The sequence below is a fragment of the Diabrotica undecimpunctata genome, chromosome 10 (assembly GCF_040954645.1).
Source record: "Diabrotica undecimpunctata isolate CICGRU chromosome 10, icDiaUnde3, whole genome shotgun sequence".
In the NCBI taxonomy this organism is placed as follows: Eukaryota; Metazoa; Arthropoda; class Insecta; order Coleoptera; family Chrysomelidae; genus Diabrotica; species Diabrotica undecimpunctata.
In genome coordinates, this window is record NC_092812.1 from 34,176,468 (window position 1) to 34,199,052 (window position 22,585).

Below are 22,585 nucleotides of genomic sequence, written 5' to 3' on the forward strand. Positions count from 1 at the left end.
TTTACATATATTGTTACTTATTGCGAGTATACGAGAATATGTTGTTTACTTATTACGAGTATTTTGGTTTTCCATATGTTCAGATCCAGACCTGCCTCCCTACAACTCTTAACAACGCTATAAAGTAGTGTTTGCAGATCTTCTAGACAAGAAGCTAGGAATACTGTATCGTCCGCATATCGCAAATTATTGATGACTTCACCGTTCACAAGTATTCCTTATTGTTTTTCAGAAAGTGCTTTTCTTTGATTCTTTCGGAGTAAACGTTGAAAAACAGGAGTGACAAGAGGTATTCCTGCCGAACTGAATTAAATCAACCATTAGGTAGTTGTCCGCTGGTATAAATGGTATTGAAAAACGAAGTTATAGCCTCTAAAACATTGCTATCATTTATAAGCTTGTATATTTCAGTTGGAATTTCATCAGGACCAGTCGCTCTGCCATCTTTTGATGATTGTATGGCTTTTATAACCTCAGAGCGTGTTATTAGGGGTCCGTCGCAGTTAGTAATATCGGGAGGTGAACTACACCTATCGTCTTCGAATAGGTTCATGACGTAATTTTCCCATTCTTTAAGTTTGTCTACTTCAAATATTACTTTACCATGTTCATCCTGTAGCAATTCAGTTTGTTTCTTATTGAAGATACCAGCCGCTTCTTTCACTTTTTTATACATGTTAAAGACCAGTGGATAAGGTAAATGAAGGCCTATGTCGACAAATAGATAAGAAAAACTTATTTTAGTCTTGACTTTCTAGTCGAAATTTCTTAAGGTTAATTTACAAACTTTACTGAAAAATCTCTAAATCCTCACAGGAGTCCGGCTCTGGATATAATCCAGATTGCGGTGACGTTACCTTCCCTAAAGTTTTTCGTATCGACACAGACGAATATTAGTAGTGATTCTTAACGTTTGAACAGCTTTGCCTTCAACGTGAACTGGCTTTTTAAATAAAGCAGCTTGAGCAGTTTGTTTAGTTTTTAGTGACTTACGTTTTTTAATAAAAAAATTCGCCTGTACATCGCAAGAGCACTCTACAAAGCGGAGATATAATAAATTGCATTAAATTTTCAAGTTTAATTTTATTTTTGTTTATATGGAGTTCCAAGCAAATAGTTTCGACAACAAAATATCTTTATTTAAAATTGTTTATGCTCGGTCGACAGAGCCTAAAAAGTCAAATAAATGTTATCACAGGAAGATGAGTTTATCATTAAAGTAGAAAAGCCTTTATGAGTCCTATATTTACCCATTAAATTCTCAAGTATGGATGGTGTCACAGTACGATCAAATGTGGAGTAAATTACACGTAAGTATTGGCAAAGCTTAATATTTTGTCGTTAGAGAGTCACAAGGTTGCAAACCACAAACAGATTTTTAATCAGAAGCTCAAATTGGGCTAGGAGCCGAATTGAACTGTTTATATTTCAGGCACCAAACACAGATTTAATTAAAATTACTTGAATTATACTAGGCTACATACTCTGTAGTTATTCTGCGACAAACAGAAAAATCTATCGAATATCATAAACCAGCATTCCTGTTTATTTTCCAACTTTAACAACCTATATTTCGGATTTTTTGTTGAAACATATTGTTGTCTTATTTCATAGTTAATGGGACACCCTGTATAAAATATGTAGCTACCAACCTTTAAATAAACACGAATGGCTTCAGTAATACCTCTAAGAGACATTTAGCAGTTACATGTTCATCTTGGTATTAGTGTTTGGATAAAAAAGAGTAAGTATTAAGTTGCAAGCGCTAATCCCCGTTCTTAGCTCGTAAGCTCATTTGGATCGAACGCCAGCAATGATGAAATTCTAAACTCGTTTAATTACTATTTATGCATTAATCCAATCCAGCCAAATATCAAATCACAACTAAATGTCTAAGAGGATTGTAGATTACTCCGACCAACAGGTGGGAATCCAGAACCGATCGGTTACCTTGAAGGATCTATTTTAGGATTAGTGGATAATTGTCTATGTAAAAAATTTTTTTTGGTTAAAAATTGGTATTATTTATACCTAAGATAATTATAAGGTTATATTTACTAAAGTCGACTACTCTACCGTAGTATCTGAAATGCGTAGAAGAAAGATTGAATCAGCGATGAATCTAATGTCATAAACCAGCGACGAACAATTTTAAAATTATTTGAAATTTTTCAATAAATACTAAAAATTCAACTCTTTGAGGACTAGACTATAACAGATGGTTGATGGAAGTAGTTTATTTTTTTAACCATTTCACATACATCTATGTATTCATCATGTCGTGGTTAATTAGCATATTTTGATTTTGACGAAAACACAAGATCCGCTCCATCAATAAAACCATGCTTTCCACCCGCATGCAATATACTCTTTTCCTCGATATGGGTGTGTTTTATGGATTTAATTCTGTCGTCCTGTCAAAGCTTATATAAAAATTGTTGTAATCGTTGACCACAAAAACTGTGCTACCGTCCATTTCCAAATGGAGTATAATAAATGTAATTATTTCAAAATCATTTTCATTAATATCAACTAAAAATTAAACTCTTGACGTAGAGTATCAATTCTGAACCGATTTGACGAAGGAAAAGAGAATATGAGTTTAGTTTACTATTTTTATTGGGAATAAACCACAATTTTGCTTTAAAATAAGTTTATTTGACGTTTCGATTTCCACTTCTCAAAATACCTCATTATTTCTATTTAGGTTTTCTAAATTATGTTTTTTTCTAAACGAATATTAAATTTATTTAAATGTGTATTTCTTTGTTTCACACATACTATATGTATACTAAAAATAATTCAATCAAAATCAGAGTTTGATATCATATCGAAGTAAATTTTTAATATTTACCATGTCTGTGTAGAATATTTTGTAATCTTCTGCTTGAATATGCTGGACGTAATTCAAGCTCTCAATAGTGGCTAAATTTTACAAATATAACAAGAAACGAATTATTGTGGAAAATTTTGCACGAATTATACTTGTTTTGGGAGAAGCACGATCTAAAATGTGTGCTTATAGAAAAAGAAGAGATCGGTGTTGAAAATAACCCGTTAAAATGATGGTACTCGTAAAATATCGCCTGCCTGAGCTCCGTTTTTTTAGTATTGCTGTAGCTCGATCAAAGATATTAATTCTTCTTGTAGAGTACAAAAAGATTCATTTTAAAATCCATTTTAAAACCATTTATTCAGAGAGTGTATAAACTTCGTTCTTTCGAAAAGTCGTTTTTATTATCTTGATCAATTAAAGCGTTTATTTGAAAGACAACATTTATTCAAAAATTAAAATTTTGAATTGAGAATTGATATTTTAAACAAAAATCGGTAGAAACTTAGCAAAATATATTGGAAAATGAACATATATAATATCCTCGTGGAAATAACAAAAAATTCTATGATGTCTATTTGCGACCACTGCTATTATCATCGCTAAACAGTTCTAAGACTGGAGTATGGTCCTTGGTTTACTCGAATTCTGGTTCTGGATTAAAATAAAATTCTTTATTAATAGGATTCTTGGGATATTTAGTTAACTTCATTAGTTGGCAAAACTTTAGTTGGCTTATTTTATTTTTCACTTTATTTGGTATCAGAGTGAGTTGTTTTGGTTTAGTTTTTCCAGTAATGCTGTGGGACGTCCATGGGTCGTGATAACTTTCACGTATTAAAACTTGTCCAGGATTCTTCTCAGATATTCGGTAAATTCTTGCTGGTTTCAATAAAATTTTTGGTTTTGGATTCTAAAAATAAATCCTTAAAACTTTCGTCCATAAGAAACCAGTCAGTTTGTTTCTTAGCATTAACCACTGTAAATGGAGAAGGTTTAGACCTTGACTGCCGAATAAGATCATCCTATGCTTCTGGAACATCAACAACTACTTTTTTTGCAGAAAAAATCTATCTATCTAATCTAATCTATCTAATCTATCTATCTATCTAAAAAAACCTATCGCAAGGTAGGTATGAATGTTCTCGTATTGGGTATACGTATGTTATCTCTGATGCTAATTTCAGTACATGCACCAGGATATATGAAAAGCGTATAAAGATGTAGTTTTTGTTCTGACCCGGGCAATTATCAGAGAAAAACCATTCATTTTACCGAGTATATGATCTTTTAGATAATAAAATATCATGGAAGTTACTTGATTTTAACCACATTTAGCCATTCCTTCGTGATGGGTATACATATTGACATAATTGCCTTCAATGTCGTGTACACCGAATACATAGTACCAATGTTGTCTGCTGTAGAAAACTTTCTTCTTCTCATTGCGCCGTCTCCTTTCGAAGGTTGGCGATCCAAATGGCAATTGTAGTTTTGGAAACTGCTGCGCGAAAGATCTCTGCGGATGAGCGGTCGAACCATCTCCTCAGGTCTTTCAGCCACGAGTTCTGGCGTCTTCCTACTGATCTTTTGCCCTGTACTTTTCCTTCCAGTATAACTTGAAGTAATTCATATCTTTCGCCTCTCAGCACATGACCCAAGTATTGCATTTTCCTCTCTTTGATTATTCTTAGTAATTCTTTTTGTTTACACATGCGACGAAGTACCTCAACATTAGTAACTCTTTGTACCCATGGAATCCTCAACATTCGTCTGTATATATACATCTCAAAGGCATCTATTCTTTTTTCTACTTCGGAGTCCATTGTCCAACTTTCACAGCCATACAGTAAGACAGAAAAAACGTAACATCTGATCATTCGGATTCTAAGCTGTAGACTAAGGTCTGATCTTGTAAAAAAACTTTATTTGTAGTCAAATTTTTGTAGCGGAAGATTTTGCATAAAGTCAAAGGCTATTGCAGATACATTATTACTATGCTGACATTTATGTTTAATGTTTCGTTTTATGTCTAAAATGCCTTTGCTGTATTGTTGATTTACGTTGATTTATCGATATTCGGTAGTTTGAGTTGGGTTTCAGTTTCATCACATAATGTACAAGTGTCACATTTGGGGTAAGAAAAAGATATGTTAAATTGAGTTTGAAATATGTTATATTAAACAAAGTAAGAAACCTTGGACTGTGGGTGAAGTACATATTTTTTACATTTAACTCTGATGGTAGATATTTTTTTGTTCAGTCTCCGTGAGATGTTATTATGTTTTCTTTATCAGCAGGGTGTGTCTTCTTATGCCTATTTGTATGCTTGCCCCGAGATCTTTTGGAGAACATCCGGTCATTACTAAGCTATTTCTAATTCGACGGATCTGCATTTCAGTAACACCGAAAATACTACGAAGAGCTTTGGCATAAATACGTACGTCTTTTTAAGAACTTTTATTTGAGCCACTTTTCTTTAAAATTTATAAAAAAACGTTTTATAGACAACAAATTTTAGAGACATTTACCTTTTAGAACCTTCAAAAATCTGTATTTTTACGTAAAATCGATCATTTTTTCGCAGATAGATTGGGGTACAATGTTGTTATAAAAAAACACATAACTCCGGTTATCCTTATCTGACCTTTGCAAACTTAGTCTTGTTATTTTTTCCAATAATGAAACAGTTGTAAATTTTAATAAATAAGTCACGTAAGAAATATGTAAGAGGTAGGAGCTTTTCTTCGAACTTTAATGACCTTCTAACCTAATCAATGTTGGCGTCACTGTTACGAAATCTACTTAATGTTCTTTAATAGAATAGTTTGTAAATAAAGAATTATCTAATATTTTATTAAATAAAAAGTTGGGTCTTCTAAACTGGCGTTTAAATATACAAAATATCAACGACTCCTTTTTGATCGCGATAAATGAGTTTTTCTCGGTGTAGCGAACAGTCGGCGAACAAAATCCGGTTGATACATTCACTTACCGTCGTCACATACACACTCTCCTTTGTTTGGCATCTATTCAAGTAGGCTCAGTCTACTGAACTAATCCTTAAGACGAAGCTACGGGGCTAAAGGGGCTAAGAGGCTAGGTCGTAGGTTTCTCCTGCTAAAGCTCTCTAATATGCAGAAACCTTCTTAACCTAACGAGATTAACGAAGACAGGACAGGCCAGACCGACACTGCCGGAGGCCTAATTCCTTTATCTTCGTGTGGGTTTATTAGTTATTTGATGGAGGTGGTCCGGTATAATGGACTAGCACCTCATAAAAAAGGACAATTAGACAATTAATTAAAATATAAAAATACAAAACTGAAATTTCTTCTACAGTTCTTTAATTTTTATAGATACACAATCCTGTATATTTTTTTGAATATTCCTACAGAATCTACATCGTTAGAAGATACCGGAAATCGTCTTATCCTTGTAGTTCTTGTCCTTTTTTATAAATAGGGACTACTATTGTTGTTTGGAAATCTCTTGATACCAATTCTTCTCTCCATGTTGTATTACGTATCTCCAATGTTGCTTTTGTTCCAAAATTTGGGCATTTTCTGGCGATTTTGTTTTGTATTTTGTTCTCTACTTGCTTCCTGAATTTAATTTTTTATCGTTTTTTAACGGTCGTGTAGCCAATTATTATGTGTAATTTCTGATTTTTTCTTTTCATTTTTTTATCCAATTTATTTCCATTTATTTACTTTTAAATATTTTATTACTCAAATATGTTTTATACTTACTCCCTTTTTTTGACGTGTTACTTTATACATTTGTTTCATCAGGTCGTTTGTTTTCTTTATGTTTTTTTCTTGCTTATTCAATAGACCTTTTTTTCTGTTTCTTTTTTTTTTGTAATTACTCTTCCATTTTAGTGTCATTCTCCTAATTTTTGTATTATCTTTATTTTATGCGCTTGGTGACCCATCACTGGAAAGTTTGTTGTGAGTGTTATAATGGCAGGTGGTTCAAGCAATACAATTACAAATTGGGACTTTAAATGGTGATTCGCGAGCGATGATGTCGACTAATAAAGTCATAGTTCAAAGGCTCACCAAAGCTTATTCAGTATACACCAGTAACAAAGGTCCTTCAAAATCCTTTAGTATCACCGTTAGTGGATTGTTATTTATTTGAGTTTCTTCTCCTCTTTTTTATACTAATATATAATGCTCACGGCCTTTTTCTAGACCGCGTCCAAACTCTCTGTCTATCAACTCTTCCTAGGTCTTTCTCTCTTATTTTTTTCTTGTGCTTTAGTTTTGCATCTCTTTACCGGTATTATATTCATTTTTAGCTTCATTTTTTCAACATATTCTGCCATCGACTCTATTTTTATTTCATTTCTTATAACATTGTTTGTTTCCCGATCTCTTCTAGTTACTCCCTATACCTTTCGTAAATGTCTCGTTTCTGCCGCTTATTATTCTTCTTCTTCCTCTTTATAAGCAATTCTGCTTGTTCATTGGCGGATTAATACCTCTATGGAAGGTTCTATCTATCGCTCACTCTTTCGTCCGATCGTCCGATATTTCTTCTGCCGATTGGTGTCAGTGACACGGATCACTCCCATTCTGCTTATGCGATTATTCCATTCTTTTTTTCTATTTAGTGCCCATTCGTTCATACACTGTACGTTACACTTCCTTCTAATATCTTCACTTCCCTTTCGATCTTTCAGCATATTTCCTGTAATTCTTTTCAGTACTCTCATCTCTGCTGTTTATAGTACCCTTAGTACCCTAAATGGGAAAGCTACAAGACATATCGTTAGAAGAAAAAGAAACAAGTAAAGAAATTACAAAGAAAGAAATACTGTATGCATTCAAGAACGCACTAAACGGAAAAGTCCTGTGGCAGATCAACTGCCTATTGACATCGTCAAGATAATAGAGCATGGGTTCTGTTAAACCTATTTAATGAAATTAATCAATCGGGTGACATACCCAACGAATGTTTAACCTCAACATTCATTTGTCACCCAAAAAGAAAAACGCTGGAGAATGCAGCGACCATTAATCGAATGTTGCACATACTTAAACTATTCTTAAAGATCATTCACAGACGAACTTCCCAAAAACTTGATAAGGACATTGAAGAAATACAATTTGGATTCCGTAAAGGTGTGGGTAACCGAGAAGCTCTCTTTGCGTTCAATGTACTAATCCAGAGATGACTAGATGTTAACCAAAATATGTACGTCTGTTTATAGATTACAACAAGTAAATTACAACAAAAAATTAGGAGTAATACTTCCTCTATACAAGTGGGACAACAGAGTCGAAAATTATAGAAGCATAACACGGTTAAATGTTATCAATAAGAGATAAACACAAAAGCTAACCTAGCTTAATAATTTAGACAAAATGCTAGATATATGGGAGTTCCCAGAAAAAAGAAACAGGGTAAGGTAAACTAAAAATAGATGGATGATGTTGAGAAGCACCTAAAATCCATGAACGGAAATAGAAAAAGAAAAGTAGTTGACAGGACAGAATGGAAGATTAATTCTAAGCAGTAGAAAGTTACAAATAGCCACAAAAAGGAAGAAGCAAAAAAAAGATAATTTTTATTTAGTAAAAGGGTGCTTCATATTTACTAATCAGTTATACAAGATTAAAAAAATCCATTACTGTTTTATCCATAAGTATTGTTACGATAAAATATGAGTCATATTAAAAACCTGTAAATATTTTGTTTATTCTCACTTCTGTTCTAGTATTTTCTCCGCTCCGCTAGAAACATGTCTGGGAAAGGTCAACACAGCTGCGAGCCGCTATAAAACCAGTCTGGGCTCCCGTTCGTTCGAGACAATTCAAACGTCAACATCCATGGGCTTCGAGAGATTCCAGGCTAACGGATATTTATATAAATAGAGGACCTTTTAATTTTAAAAAGTAGTCTGAGGATAATATCGCGGCGAGTTTCTAATTGTAACGCGGAAATCAATATTGTAAATAAATTATATAAATTAAAGTAGTTGTGATAAGTGTAAGAATATTTTATATATAAATTAAATAAAGACTTTAAATAAACTAAGTGTTAGAATATTTTTTAATAAATAAAGTTAATAAATTAGACTAATAATCTCATTTCAGTATTTATATTAAAAATATTGAAACAGCTAATATTAAGTTCACTTACGAATAAAATAAAGTAGGTATATTATAAACAAAATAGTAAAATAAATAAAGGTACAGGAACTAAAGGCAAAAAGAGTAAATATTTGTAAATTACTATTCTAAAGATAAATAAATAAATACCAAGCCAAGTACATTTAAGCGCAACGGCAAGTTTCGTCTAAATACGACAATTTTATTGACTTAGCTGTTAGGAAAATTATAAATGGCTCTACTCAAAACGATAAGCAGAAAATTTGATTTGGATGAAATTCAGATCGTTGTGCCTCCCTAACAACCACGGGGATAAGGAATATGCAAACATCATAAAAGAAGTAATGACTCCGTTTCAATTCCTCGTAAAGGACCGGACTTAAATGTTTCGAAATGGATATTAAAAATTTCAGTGTCCGATATGTTTAAAAATTATTATTTTTGAAAAATTAATAAAATATATTAAACCAAAAATATCAAATTATATACAGGGTTGGCAACTCAAAAGGGTCCACCCTGATAGTTGGCAATATTCTAAGGGGTAATCTTTTGTATCAAAAAAACGCGCTGGATACCCGTGAGGGTCCCACTTATTCAGGTCGATATGTTGAATATTCTTTTTACTGATCACCATAAATTTAGTTTTCTTTCTATTGATCTTCAGTCCAAATTGGTTGTCAGTTGTATTTACTCTATTTAGTATCATCTGTAAATCTTCGATGGTATTGGCCAGTATAACAGTATCATCTGCATATCGAAAATTACTTATTGGTACGCCATTAATCTTGATGCCCTCGTTGTACTCTTCCAGTGTCTCTAGAAATATTTGTTCTGTGTACAGGTTGAAAAGCAGTGGCGAAAGAATACAGCCCTGTCTAACCCCTTTCGAAATGGTTACGTTTTCACTCACCATATGTCCATTCTTCATGTGGGCTGTTTGATTCTAATATAGATTTTTTATAATCTGGATGTCCTTAGTGTCAAGTCCTGTAAGATGTAATAGTTCTATGAGTTTGTCATGTTTGATACTATCGAATGCTTTCTCATAGTCGATAAAACAGGCGTAAACATCTTTATGTTAATCCAGACATTTTTTAATCAAGACTTGTATTGCAAAGAGCTGCTCTCGAGTTCCAAAACCGCATCTAAAACCGAACTGTGTTTTACTTATGCTGTGTTTTAATTTCGCTCGTATTCTGGAATGGGTAATACGCAAGAATACTTTAAGGGTGTGACTCATTAAACTTATAAGGCGATATTCACTACACGACTTAGAATTCGATTTCTTGGAAAGGGGCATAAATGTAGATTTCAACCAGTCCGATGGAATTTGACCAGTATTGTATATCTTAATTAATTAAATAGAATATTAATAATTATATTAAATAGAAGTGGGTTAAACGAGTCACCCTGTCTGACTCTGCTTTGTACTGGTATACACTCTGTTAGTTTTCCATTAGCTTTGCCTGTATTCGATTATGGAAGTAGATGTTTTCGATAGTTTGTATAATTAGATTGGTACGTTTCTTGTAGTCTACCTGGGGCTTATGAGCGCGAGGACTGGATGGATTCAGTAGCTGAGCAGCCGCGTTCATGTCCACAGCCGGTCCCAAGCCCGGATAAAAGAGGAGGATTGATGGGTCAGGTTAGCATCCTACCTATTGTAAAAGAAAACAAAGCTCAAAGAAGTTTATATACATCAATACACAATATATACATCATTAAGAAGTTTAGTTTGAGCACTGATATGATCCTCGTGTATTATTTTTAAGATTTCATCTCGGATGTTGTCGAGTCCAGTTTTTTTCTTGGTTTTGGCTAATTTTATTGCATGTAACTTCGGTTTTTAAAATGTTAGCTCCTTTTTGAGTTACGTTGCTCCATATATTTAGCCTGTCATCTTAAAACAGTTTAGTTATGAGGGACTTTTTGGCAAATGTAGGTACTTTCTGGCCTTCATTACGAAAAGGCTTTCGATAGGGTACAGTTTTGAATGCTTGTGTATATATTAAGAACCAAAAAGTATCGACGGTAGAGACCTATATATCATAGAAAACTTATATTGGAAGCAGAAAGCAGTCATACGAGTCGATGGGAGATTAACCGACTAATGTTACATTCAAAGAAGCGTCATATAGTGATGCATTCTATCTCCACTGTTGTTTAATATCTAATCGGATATTATTTTCAAACAGGCTTTGCAATATAAAGACTTTGGAGTGTTATCTCTTATTTTTAAGTATTTTTAGGTCTCAACTGCCATAAATTGATTAACTTTTAAAGATTAAAGCTATCTTGTTTTTTTTTATCCAGATCTTCAATTTCATTTTCTCTGTCAAAAAACCACTACTCTTACGCCTTTTAAATTTTCTTAATAAATATGTCTTAGCATGTTTTACTTTGTGTTATCTGTACTTTTTAAAATCTCCAATTGCATTATTTCTAATACAGAAACGATATTTTTCAAAAAGTTAACCAAGTGAAAAATAGAATATACTGCTAAAATAAGGTAGGGAGTTATTGGTAGAAGAAATTACAAAATTATTGCAAAATATCCTTAAACAAAATAGAAACCCAAATAACTGGAGATTAGGTATAATGTTTTCCATGTTCTTATGGTTTCCTTCTAATTATAGCAGTTTATATCTTTAGACCACAATTGTAAAATTTTCCACTCAAGTGATAACTAATAAAATCAATATTTTCACAATATTATCAAAAAAACAAAAGTGATCTAGATCGGGAGATCATGTATAGACGTTTTATTTAATAATCGATAAATTCTTGTACATTCCTGTGTTTCTTAGACTTACAGAAGGCTTTTGACAGAATTGAGCTGAAGAATGCTACCAAATTATTGTGCATTATAAAAATTCACACGGTAAATCCCTCGTTGTACAGTGAACAAAGTGTCTCACTCACTTAGCCCATTACTATTTAAACACCAAGACTTCAGTCTAGATGAGATAATAATGGAAGAGCTTAAAGAAAAATGACATATTGGAAATTGCGAATTGGGAAAGCGAATGTGAAACTAAGCTGTGTTATGTCAACTAAGCTGTCTTGCTAGCGAAGAATACTAACGATCTTCAAAGGCTGTTACATGGTTTTAACGTAAAACAGAAAGAGTTTGAAGAAGAAGAAATTATGTGTAGGTAGAGCTAAATACTAATTATACGTGAAACATCTACATCAAATAATTATATCTAAAATAAGTTTATTTTAAAAGGCTCGACGTTCCAGTTTGTCCCTGTCCAAAAAGAAACATTAATTCATGCAGTGGCATATCTCAGTTAGCAAATGATCCGTCATCATGAAGTAAAAAGTCGATGGAAAGATAAAGAATAAGAAGGCGGCATAAGGGCAGATGATTCGATACTTTCGGGGCTCAACCTGAATTTAATGGAATGTGTACCACGAAAAGTAACCCCTTGATAAGAACGATCAATTGATAGCAGACGGAGACGGCATTTTGAGATGCAAAGTAGGCGGTGTATTCGGAGAATATGACACATAAATAATTGTCATTTGAATAAGTGTAAATCGCGATTTTGGAGTTTAAATAATAAAATGAAATATATTTATTTTTTAATCTATTACTTTCTAAATTATTCTAGCTATAATATAAACATAAGCTAGCTATAATTTATAATGAATTATGGTAGATTTAAATATATATTCTTTATTATTATAAGAAAACAAAATATACATAAAGGATAGCCGTTATTCAAAAATGTTTTTAAATTATTTTGAACGAAAATATCATTGCTAATGTGCAAAATTCTGTTCTTCATCGTAACAACAGTTTTATGTTTTTGGCTTTTTGAGAGCTGAGAGAAATAATTTATAAATCTTCTTGAGTCAGTTGGTTTCTGATAAAAATTCAAAATGAGCTTATTCTCTGATGTTCTTATCCTCTTAGTGCTTAAAAAAGGAACAATAGTTTAAATACTTTCCTCGTAAATCGCAATTATCACGATCCACATATTTATATCTGTATAACTTTGGAAATATCGAGTTGTAAATCATCAGCTGTTTTGCTACATTAGCGTCTATCTCACCTATGGATTTGAGATTCTTAATAGAATTGTTGTATTTAGTTGGTATTTTCAACGTTGGATCAGTGGTTAATTTACTGTATGTAGAAGAATCCTGTAGCATTAGCTCAGTTTTTATTATATTCTGATAACAGATTTATCTGAGATAACAGACCAACAGCTCCCGTTATTTACCCGACGTAAATGGCCTAACTGACGATATAATTAAGCTGCTGAGTGGAATTCATAAAAATAGAATAGCTAAATATAACAGCATATCAAAACACCAGACATGGGTTCTGAATCAAAGTCATTTCATTTACCAACTATCTTGTCTCGAATGTGATCGGAAGTATATAGGGCAAACATCGCAGTGATTAAAACAAAGAATAACGGAGCACAAAAGTAATTTCAAAACAAAGAAAATACTTGTGCAATAGCGCAACATTCCAACACAACAGGTCACACATTTAGTTTATCAGATGTCAAGATCTTGGATATAGAAAACCACTATAAAAAAGACTCCTTCTCGAAATGAACCACATCAACAAAAACAAAAAGTAAATTAATTATAAGACAGACACATGAAAGTTAAGTTACATTGTATTGTAATATTTTATAGAGTGAATAAAATTTAAAGCATCATTGGCCATATTCTACACAAAGCTTTTCTAGCAGCTCAAAACAGAGAAGAATGGAGCCTCACAATCGAAGCAATCAAAAATGATTTCACTATACTTTTATGAAAGTTAACAACTTATAAATCTGTTAAATACCGCTCATTGTTGTTTTTCTTATTTTTAGAAGCTTATTCTAAATCTTCTCAGAAATCGTATTGAATCTGGTGATATACCTACTATATCATATCGCTTTAATAATTTCAGATTAGATTATCTTGCTGATCTACTGAGAAAATCCATGTAATATGTCACCATTGATTTGCTGTTTTCTTAATTCTGAGATAGTTGGTCATTCTAAATAATTTGTTCTTTGATCTCTTTAATAAGATTTTTGTTAATGGAGTATCAATCATGTTTTTAACATCCTTTTTTATTTCAGCAAAGTCTCTACCAGTCCACTGCATAGTAGAAGCTATATGTTCGTTAGAAGAAAGCCGAACATTGCAACATGGAGTCTGGAGAAGGCGCCCAATGATCGAAATAGACACTTACGTCATAATTCCCGTAGGAACCCCTTTCCACAATCTAGTTCAGGCAGCTCTTTTCCGCTTAGGATACTCCTCAGAAAGTGCAGCTGCAGCCAAAGGCTCGATACTTATCAAGAATTGGAAAGCTCTCAGCTTTGATCAGATTTCTGATGACCCTCTCATTACAGTTGGGGATATATTGGGGGAACTTTCCACCGTAGCTACGTTGAGAATACAGGTTTTTAGAGGAAGACCTGGAGTTCTCAACGAGATTAAGGATAAGCTGCTCAGATTTTTGCTGCTGCAGTCACACGGATTGCTGTTATCTTCTGGATGCCCTTTGGACGAGGTAAGATATTTTTATTTGTACAAAAATGTTTATTTGTTGTGTTGCAATTAGGTAATTACCAAAATGTTCTAAATAAACAAGATACAATTAACAGTTCTAAACAATAATAAACCTGAAAAATAAAAATAGAAATTAACTCCACGGGAAGTAAGTTTCCCATCTTAATTCTCCAGGAAGAGGGGGCATGTCTTAAGAACTATGGTATTTCTTATTGCTAAAAGCAGAAATCATAAATAAAAATATACCAAATTAGTAGAAGGTTAGAGATACGTCATTTGCAATTAACTACATAAGTACATAAAAATCAGAATTTAATATCAATCCCAGGGTACATCATCCTCAGAAGTTCAACCCAAAGTGCCATTTGATAAACATCTACAAGTTAACATAATTTCTTAATTTATAATATTTTTTGAAAACGTTTTCCGGATTGGAAAACTAAATCTAATAGGCAAGTGGTTTATTGCAACAAACCCTTTTTATTTGATTTTATATATTTTTTCAAGTTCAAATTCAAATGTATTCTTTTTTAATTTTTCCAAGTGCGCCGGAAATTGTTATTAACAAACAATTTCCCGAATCGTTTTGAGTAAAATTTTTTTAGACGTATCTCATCGAAATTTTTCGATTTTGGTAATTTTTCGAAAAATGATTCCATTTCGAGTTATACGCAATTTTTTATTGAAAAAAATGCCTTAATTAGTGATGTTTGGGATTTTTTTTCAAAGAACTACTAACTGAATTAGAATAGAAATATGCTTTCCTTCTCCTCCTCTATCCTTTATCCTTCGTAAGGATTTTTTTTCTTAAAAAAAGGCTTTGGCAGAGCCAATTAGCCAGACTTATTTGTGTTTATTGTTAAAATCGACTGAATTTTTAATTATTATTGATTGCAGATTCATAGTCAAATGTTAGTACTACATATACCTAATATTTTTATGGATACAGTGGAGCCTCGATTATTCGTCTCTCTATTAACCGTCACCTCTGTTAACCGTAAGGGTCCATACATAAGTTATATTGACAACATAAGTAAAAATTTACTCATCAATTCATTTTGTTTGAGCATTGCGATAAGCCAAACGAAATTCGTTGAAATGTACACGTAAAGTTATGCCACCACCGCATTTTTTTATGTAAATAATTATTGTTTTTATTTAGGGCTCTGGATTAAATTTCAATTTAAATAGATACTGATAAATGATACCGTGCTTTTAAAGTTTCATTTTTAGAATCGCAAGCCGAAAATAAAAAAGCAGAGCGCAATAATTAATACAGTCAATATCTGTGTGTCAACATAATTCAGTTTGATTCAAATTCGAACATTGATTTTGTCACTTATGCAGACCACATAATACTACTCTCTTAAAGTACCAATTTAATATAACCCCCAGAAAATTAAAAATGTTATTTCCCCAACAAAGACAAAATGCATGGTTATAACAGCAAATTTACTAAGATGTGAATTAGAGCTGGAAGGTCAAAACAAGTGATGGAGTTATAAAAGTTGTGAGTATACATAAAATTTGTTTAAGAATAATATTAGAGTGGTATTTTGAGCGGAGTAAACTTTCTTAAATGCAATTTACCGGTATATGTCTATATTCGTTCGTTAAACGTACTTGTGGTAATGCTGCGGTTATTCGCTTCCGATTACATACATAAATTTTGTTTTGATATATTTTTATTTTCTTTTTTTTTCTTTTATTATTTTCTTGTTTTTTTTGTTTTCTTTTTTTGTTTTGTTGCTTTTTGTTTTTTGCTTTTTTTTGTTCTTTTTTTTAATTTATTTTTTTGTTTTTTGTTCTTTTTATATTTTCTTATTTCTTTTATGTTTTTTTTTACTTTGTGGTATGGTTTTTTTTTTTCAAATCATATTAATAGATTATGCCTATATACTATTTACAACTTATATTTACATATTTTAACATGTTTGTAAATGCAATGAAGAATTTCCATATTATTTGAAAATATTAAAAGATTAAGGTTTGTTGGAAAACAACACTTAGAATTTATTAATTCCTTATAAAGTTCGTTTATATTAATATGTAATCACATTCTAATATAATATGTGTTAGATCGCCTATTTTGCCACAAGTACAATTGGGAGTATTTGATAAGCCGATTCCATGCGTGTAAGATGGAGTAAGAGCATGATTTGCTCTCAGCCGATTAATGGTCTTTATAAAATGTCGATTAGATTCTGTGTAGAACCATCGTATTGAGGGTATCCTAGTGTTACAATGATAAAAGTTTAAGCTAGTCTTACATTCACTGTAATGTAAATGCCAATTATTTTTAAGTTTTTGTCTACTAACGGTGTCAATATCTGTCGCTGGAATTAAATTTCTGTTTACTTTTTCTCCAAGCATATATGCTGATTTACGATCTCATTGCCTTTTATTCCCGAATGGCCCTTGATCCATGTAATTATTAAATTTAATCCTAATTGTATAGTTTCATTAAGAATTTTAAGAATTTTCAGTTCAATGTGGTTTATGTGTTTGACTGTTTGAATGTTGTTAAATCTGTCGACCACGCTTTTACTGTCAGTAAATATAACATAGTTGCTAGTAGGATTCAGTACTACATACTGAAGAGCAAACATTATTGCCATCATTTCTGCTGTGTATATTGAGCATTCACTGGGTAAGCTATACTGGTGATGGTAATTTTTATTTTCGTGGAACATTGCACGTTCCATTTGCATCTTTTGACCCATCAGTAAAAATGTACTGATAATTTTTCTTTAATAATTATATTAAACATATTTGGGAGTAAATGTGAGTTTAAGTAAGATATCCTAACCTTTCTAGAAAATAGTGTTTTTGCCATTTCACCGTAGTAGTGCGGAATTTGGCTTTTATAGAGAATATCATTATATTTTACCGTAATAAGATAGCTTTCTACCAAAGGTATAGACTTTTTTGTTCTCCAGTACCTATGGGTGAGGTCTAAAACTGATAGCTCATTAAGATCTTGGAGGACTGTGAATTTGTCGCTAAGGAATTGGCGGCGTAAATGCAATGGAGGTTCCACCGCTTCATTTTCCATTATTTGGACCTTCGTAAGGATGTGGTGACGTTATGGTATTTCACGAATGGTTGCTATTCATTCTTCTCTCTCCTGGGCGCGGTGTGCTGCCTTAGACAGAGAGTAACCGGTAGCGCACTTTATTTGGTCTGACCATCGTAGTGGCGATCTTCCTCGGGTTCTTTTACCATCTACCTTGCCTTCAACCACCAAATGCTCAAAGAAATATGCTTTATTGTCACTGAAAATTTTACAATTTTATGGACAAACTTACAAAAAGTCAAAAAAAGCAATAACAATTTAAAATTTACTAAAATTACATAAATCGTCAATATCACAAAATAAAAGATAATAAAATATAAAATCCATTTCAAAATTTAACTAAATCGCAAATTGCATAATAAAATTGTACGAACTAATACCTTTAAGTTGATGCATGTATCAACTTGAGAAATTACAGTACTAAGGTACTGTAATTTCTTAGTTATTCGTTAAGAAACTCTTCCACTGAATAATATGGTCTTTCAGATAGATAGGCTTTTGTCAATTTACGGAACTTAAAGAAAGAAGTTCTACATTTAAGTTGCAAAGGGAGATGGTTGTATATTTTTTTTGCCGAATATAATATAGACTTCTTTACTAACTCAGTGGACGGGATCGGTAAATACACATCAAAGGTTGAATTTCTGGTGGAGTAGTCATGATTAGGTCTTGCTGGAAAAACATGTAGGTGTTTACGAATTAAGCAAACAGTTTCTAAAATATATAAAGAGGTAAAGAGTTAAAATCCCGTGATTTTTGAAGAAGCTCCTGCAATGTGTTATTCTACTGAGGTAAAAAAGATACCGTATTGCTCTTTTTTGTAATTAAAAATTAACATCAGATTGGGCAGCTGTACTAGTACCCCAAAAAGTAAGGCCATGAATCGAAGATGAGACTCAAACAAAAAAAATATGTTATTTTGAAAGATGCTAAATTGATTTCCTTCGAAACAGATCTTATTGCATAGCAGACTGAGGCTAGTTTCTTACTTAACAAATCGATATGAAGAGACCATTTAAGGTTGCTGTCTATAAAAATACCAAGAAATTTTACAGAATCAACGATACTGTTATTGAGAAGCAAGAGTTGAAGAACTCCGTTATAGGATAATGCTACTGTCTTATCCACATTAAGAGAGAGTAAATAGGAGTCGGATCAGGTTTTTATTTTAAGTAGATCAGAAGTTCTAGTTGCATTTGGAGTTGCAATATTAGAGTTCCTTTAGGTAATACTGGTATCATCAACAAAAAGAAAAATTGTTCTATCGATTTTTAAGTTAATGATGTCATTTATAAAGATAAGGAAAAGTAGAGGACCTAGTACTAAACCTTGTGGTACTCCACATACAATGCTTTTGTGACTAGATAGAGTCAGTATCATTTGCTCTAACTAGTTGTTTCCTATTCCTCAAGTAAGATTGGAACCAATTCGAAGAAATACCTCGAATTCCGTAGAAATTTAGTTTGTTTTTCAAAATATCGTGATTAACACAATCAAAAGCTTTGGCATACTCACAAAAAACAGTGGCAATGTAAAGATTATTGTTTAGTGCTTGATAGACCTCATGTAGTACAGAAAACATAACATCACTGGTAGATTTATTAGATAAAACGCCGAACTGACTTTTTGATAAAATGTTGTTTTCAATGAGTCTCAAAAATCGGGTTTTTATAAGTATTTCAATAATTTTGGATAGGACCGGTAGTAAGGCAATACGTCTACAGATTGAACGAATTTAAAACGGAACATACGAAATCAATCTATTTCGGGTCAACTCCGCTCTAGGTGGTTGGCCAACAAAAGGTTGTCAAATAATTATATTATAAAAATCCAATACTTCAGCGGGCTGCTGGATTCTGAATTCATTCAAGAACAAATCAAAACTCCACCCAAATAGGCTGCCTAGAATCACTGAAAAAACTAGACTACACAAGCAGTTATTATGCTGTCAAACCACTTATCGCTTCCTTATAGTCCAAGAGATAGACCTAAAATGCGCAGGCAAGTGGTACATTTGACCCCGTTTTATGGCTCTCTGTACCAACCCAGCTGTCCGCCCTTTTGGATTTAGAGTTTTTAGGGGCTAAATAATGAGCCATGAAAATGGCGGACATATTACTTATCGTTAATTTTTCCCCAAAAAATTGCAATTTCACCCCTGTCCGCCACCCCTTATGTATCCACTCTCGCGTCCGCCCTTTGGGATTTCGTCTAGGTATACCAAGATCTTAATCTGGGCAAATTTTCAGCCATATTATCGATCGTTAATTTTTCCGAAAAAAATTACAACTTCATCCCTGTATAGCCATCCCCTGTACCACGAGGGGGTCCGCCTGTAAGGCAAAGTCTTAACCCAGTTACAATGAATATATTCCAATAGAGAAATGTCGTATTACTGATCATTCCAAAATTTCGGCTCTATCTCTCCGACTATTAGGCAAGCTCCTCTTTCCTTTAAAGGAGACAGATAGTTGAACGATATTTTATACAATGTCTATCACTGGGTATGGATTTATTTTTGTCCAAGTTTTATATTGGTCCACTATTTCAAATGCAGTTCAAACAGACATATATTAAATTGTATGTTCCGTTTTAAATTCGTTCAATCTGTATAGTTGCAGACATTCAATTTTTCACCACCCTTATAAAGAGGAATAATAATGGCTATCTTTAGGCACTCTGGAAATATACCTTTTTCAAAAGAATAGTTAATTAGTGAGACCAGGACTTACAACACATTTTTTGGGAAAGTTAAGAAAAGAAGATTTGCTTTTGATACTACTAATTGTTTGAATCAGTTCAGATTTATCAAGTGGTCTTATACAGAATGAATTTGAGACTTTGTTTGAATTGGGGAGATAGGAAATAGGATCTTGCTGTGGCAAAATAGTTGATGTTGTTGATATTTTTACTCACATTGACGAAGTATTCATTTCGATTTTCAGGGTTTGAAAGAAAAAATGTTTGAGCTATGTTAGTTTTATTTCAAGGATCGTTTATTATGGACCAAGTTTCTCTTATAACATTTTTAGAGCTTCCCGGACGATTCTTTACACACACACACACACGCAGTGATCAACTCTGCCCCTAGGAACATGTGTATACCAATCTAATGTCCGAAGATCAAACCGGTCACACTTCGCTAGTCGAAGTGGTACCTATCTGACCCCCAGGTTTTTCCTCCACCCCTCCTCATCGTGTGACTTACGTGAGGAGGCTTATGATCTGAAAGTTACTTAAGGTGTCCTGGGTAATGGAACACCCTCTGTTTTTAAGGCTGTTTTAGCAGTTCAAGTACACTGCGATTTGAAATGGGCGTATCACTTACTTTTCTACACTGCTTACGCGAGACCATCTTTACTCAGTGCCGCCGGCCGACGGGTAGTTTAATGACAACAAATACATTATTCTCCATTCAAATTAGTTTTAACACGAACTAACTGACCGTACGTTCATGAGATTTGACGTCACGAAGGCGATAACGATGAAACTAAGCCTAATGATGAGTAACACGTTTCACTATTAGATTTCAGTATGTCTTAGCAATTTTCTTTAAAATTGGAACACGCTTTTCTCGACTATTACTGGACACAGAAAGGTGAAACAAAAATCAACGATTACAGAAAAAAAAACTCTTTCGAGTGATGGGCGTAAAAAGTTTGGTTATAATAGAACGTTAAACAGTATATTCCAATTTTTCAACAGAAGTTTCAAAAAAATAAAAAAAGTAAAACCATCAGTTTAAAGGCAACATAATTTCGAATAACGTGTCCAAATTTCGAGACATTTTGTCAGTAAATAACAGAGAAAACACTGTCCCTAGGTTTTGGTGCACCGATAAAACAGCCTTAATGACTGTGGTTATGCCACCTAACTGTAGGGGTAGCCACATCTAGGCTTTTCTCCCTATTTACATTACTGACTCTATTGAAGTTACTCTATCATGACTTCGGGACTTGAGTCCCTAAAACAAAAGAAAAAAGCGTGTGTTCCGACCATAGAGCCCCTAGCCTTGGCTGACGACTCTATGTTCGGAAAAGAGTGTGTGCTCGGTCACTCGGCCGCCAATTTGGCAAAATAAATTTTGTTCTCCTCGCCGGCCGAGCACCCGAGTAGGGTCCGGCCACTGAGCCCTTGTATGCCGCACAAGAGGAGGACTCAGTGCTCGGATTTCGCGAGGAGGATGCTCGACGATTCTTTAGATTTTAGATAGGTTCCTTTGTACTTGGAGATATATTCAGTGGCAAAGACGTTGGTAGTAAATTTCTTGTACAGTACTATACAGTAGTTAACGCATATTCTTGGCTAATGTGCAGATACCTTTGGTAGTCCATTTGATGTTTTGACTTAATTGATATTAAAGGAAATGCCTTATTGAAAATACAGACAAACCTATCTAAAAAATTACTGGAATTATAGGCCACGTCCACAGAGAGAAAGTGTCACCCAGAAGACAAGTACAAATTTTGGAATTTACGAAAGTTCTGAGTAGAAACGTTGGGTTTTCGAGGATTGTTTTTTAATAGTGTTAAACTTGGTATATACTGCTTCATGATCAAATAGTTTTGAACTAATAATTGTAGAGCGTACATCAAGGGGTGAGAAATCTGAGACAATATAATCAATTATGGTAGATTTTGTTTTAATAATTCTTGTAGGAGGATTAACGTGCATTGTGAAACCATACGATTCGAATATATTGACCAAGGATAATTGGGTAGCATAAGCAACAGCGTAATTAATATTCAAGTCACCGCATTGAATCTTTCTGCTTTTATTGGGCAGATCGTCGAACAAATTTAACAGGTTCTGAAAAAATAGTTCAGTGGAAGAATCAGGTAATCCATAAATTCAAAGAATGTATAGATTAAGATTCTTGTTATAAACCAATGAAAACTCAAGACAGGATTCATTCAACAGAAATCATATTTTGTCGTAACCGCAACTATCGGGGGAAATCCTAATTCCTCTAGAAACAAAATCATCTGTTTTATATGTTATAGAACGAATATTGCTCAAAAC

At 33.1% G+C, this 22,585-nt stretch overlaps 1 protein-coding gene across 1 annotated transcript in view; it reads left to right on the forward strand.

The window, feature by feature from the left end:
- dve (SATB1_N and homeodomain domain-containing protein dve) overlaps nt 1-22,585 on the forward strand; it is a 189,949-nt gene that overhangs the window by 140,998 nt on the left and 26,366 nt on the right. Inside the window, exon 3 of the mRNA XM_072545959.1 lies at nt 14,052-14,488. Within this exon, the coding sequence (XP_072402060.1) occupies nt 14,052-14,488 (437 nt within the window). The remainder of the gene's footprint in view (nt 1-14,051; nt 14,489-22,585) is intronic.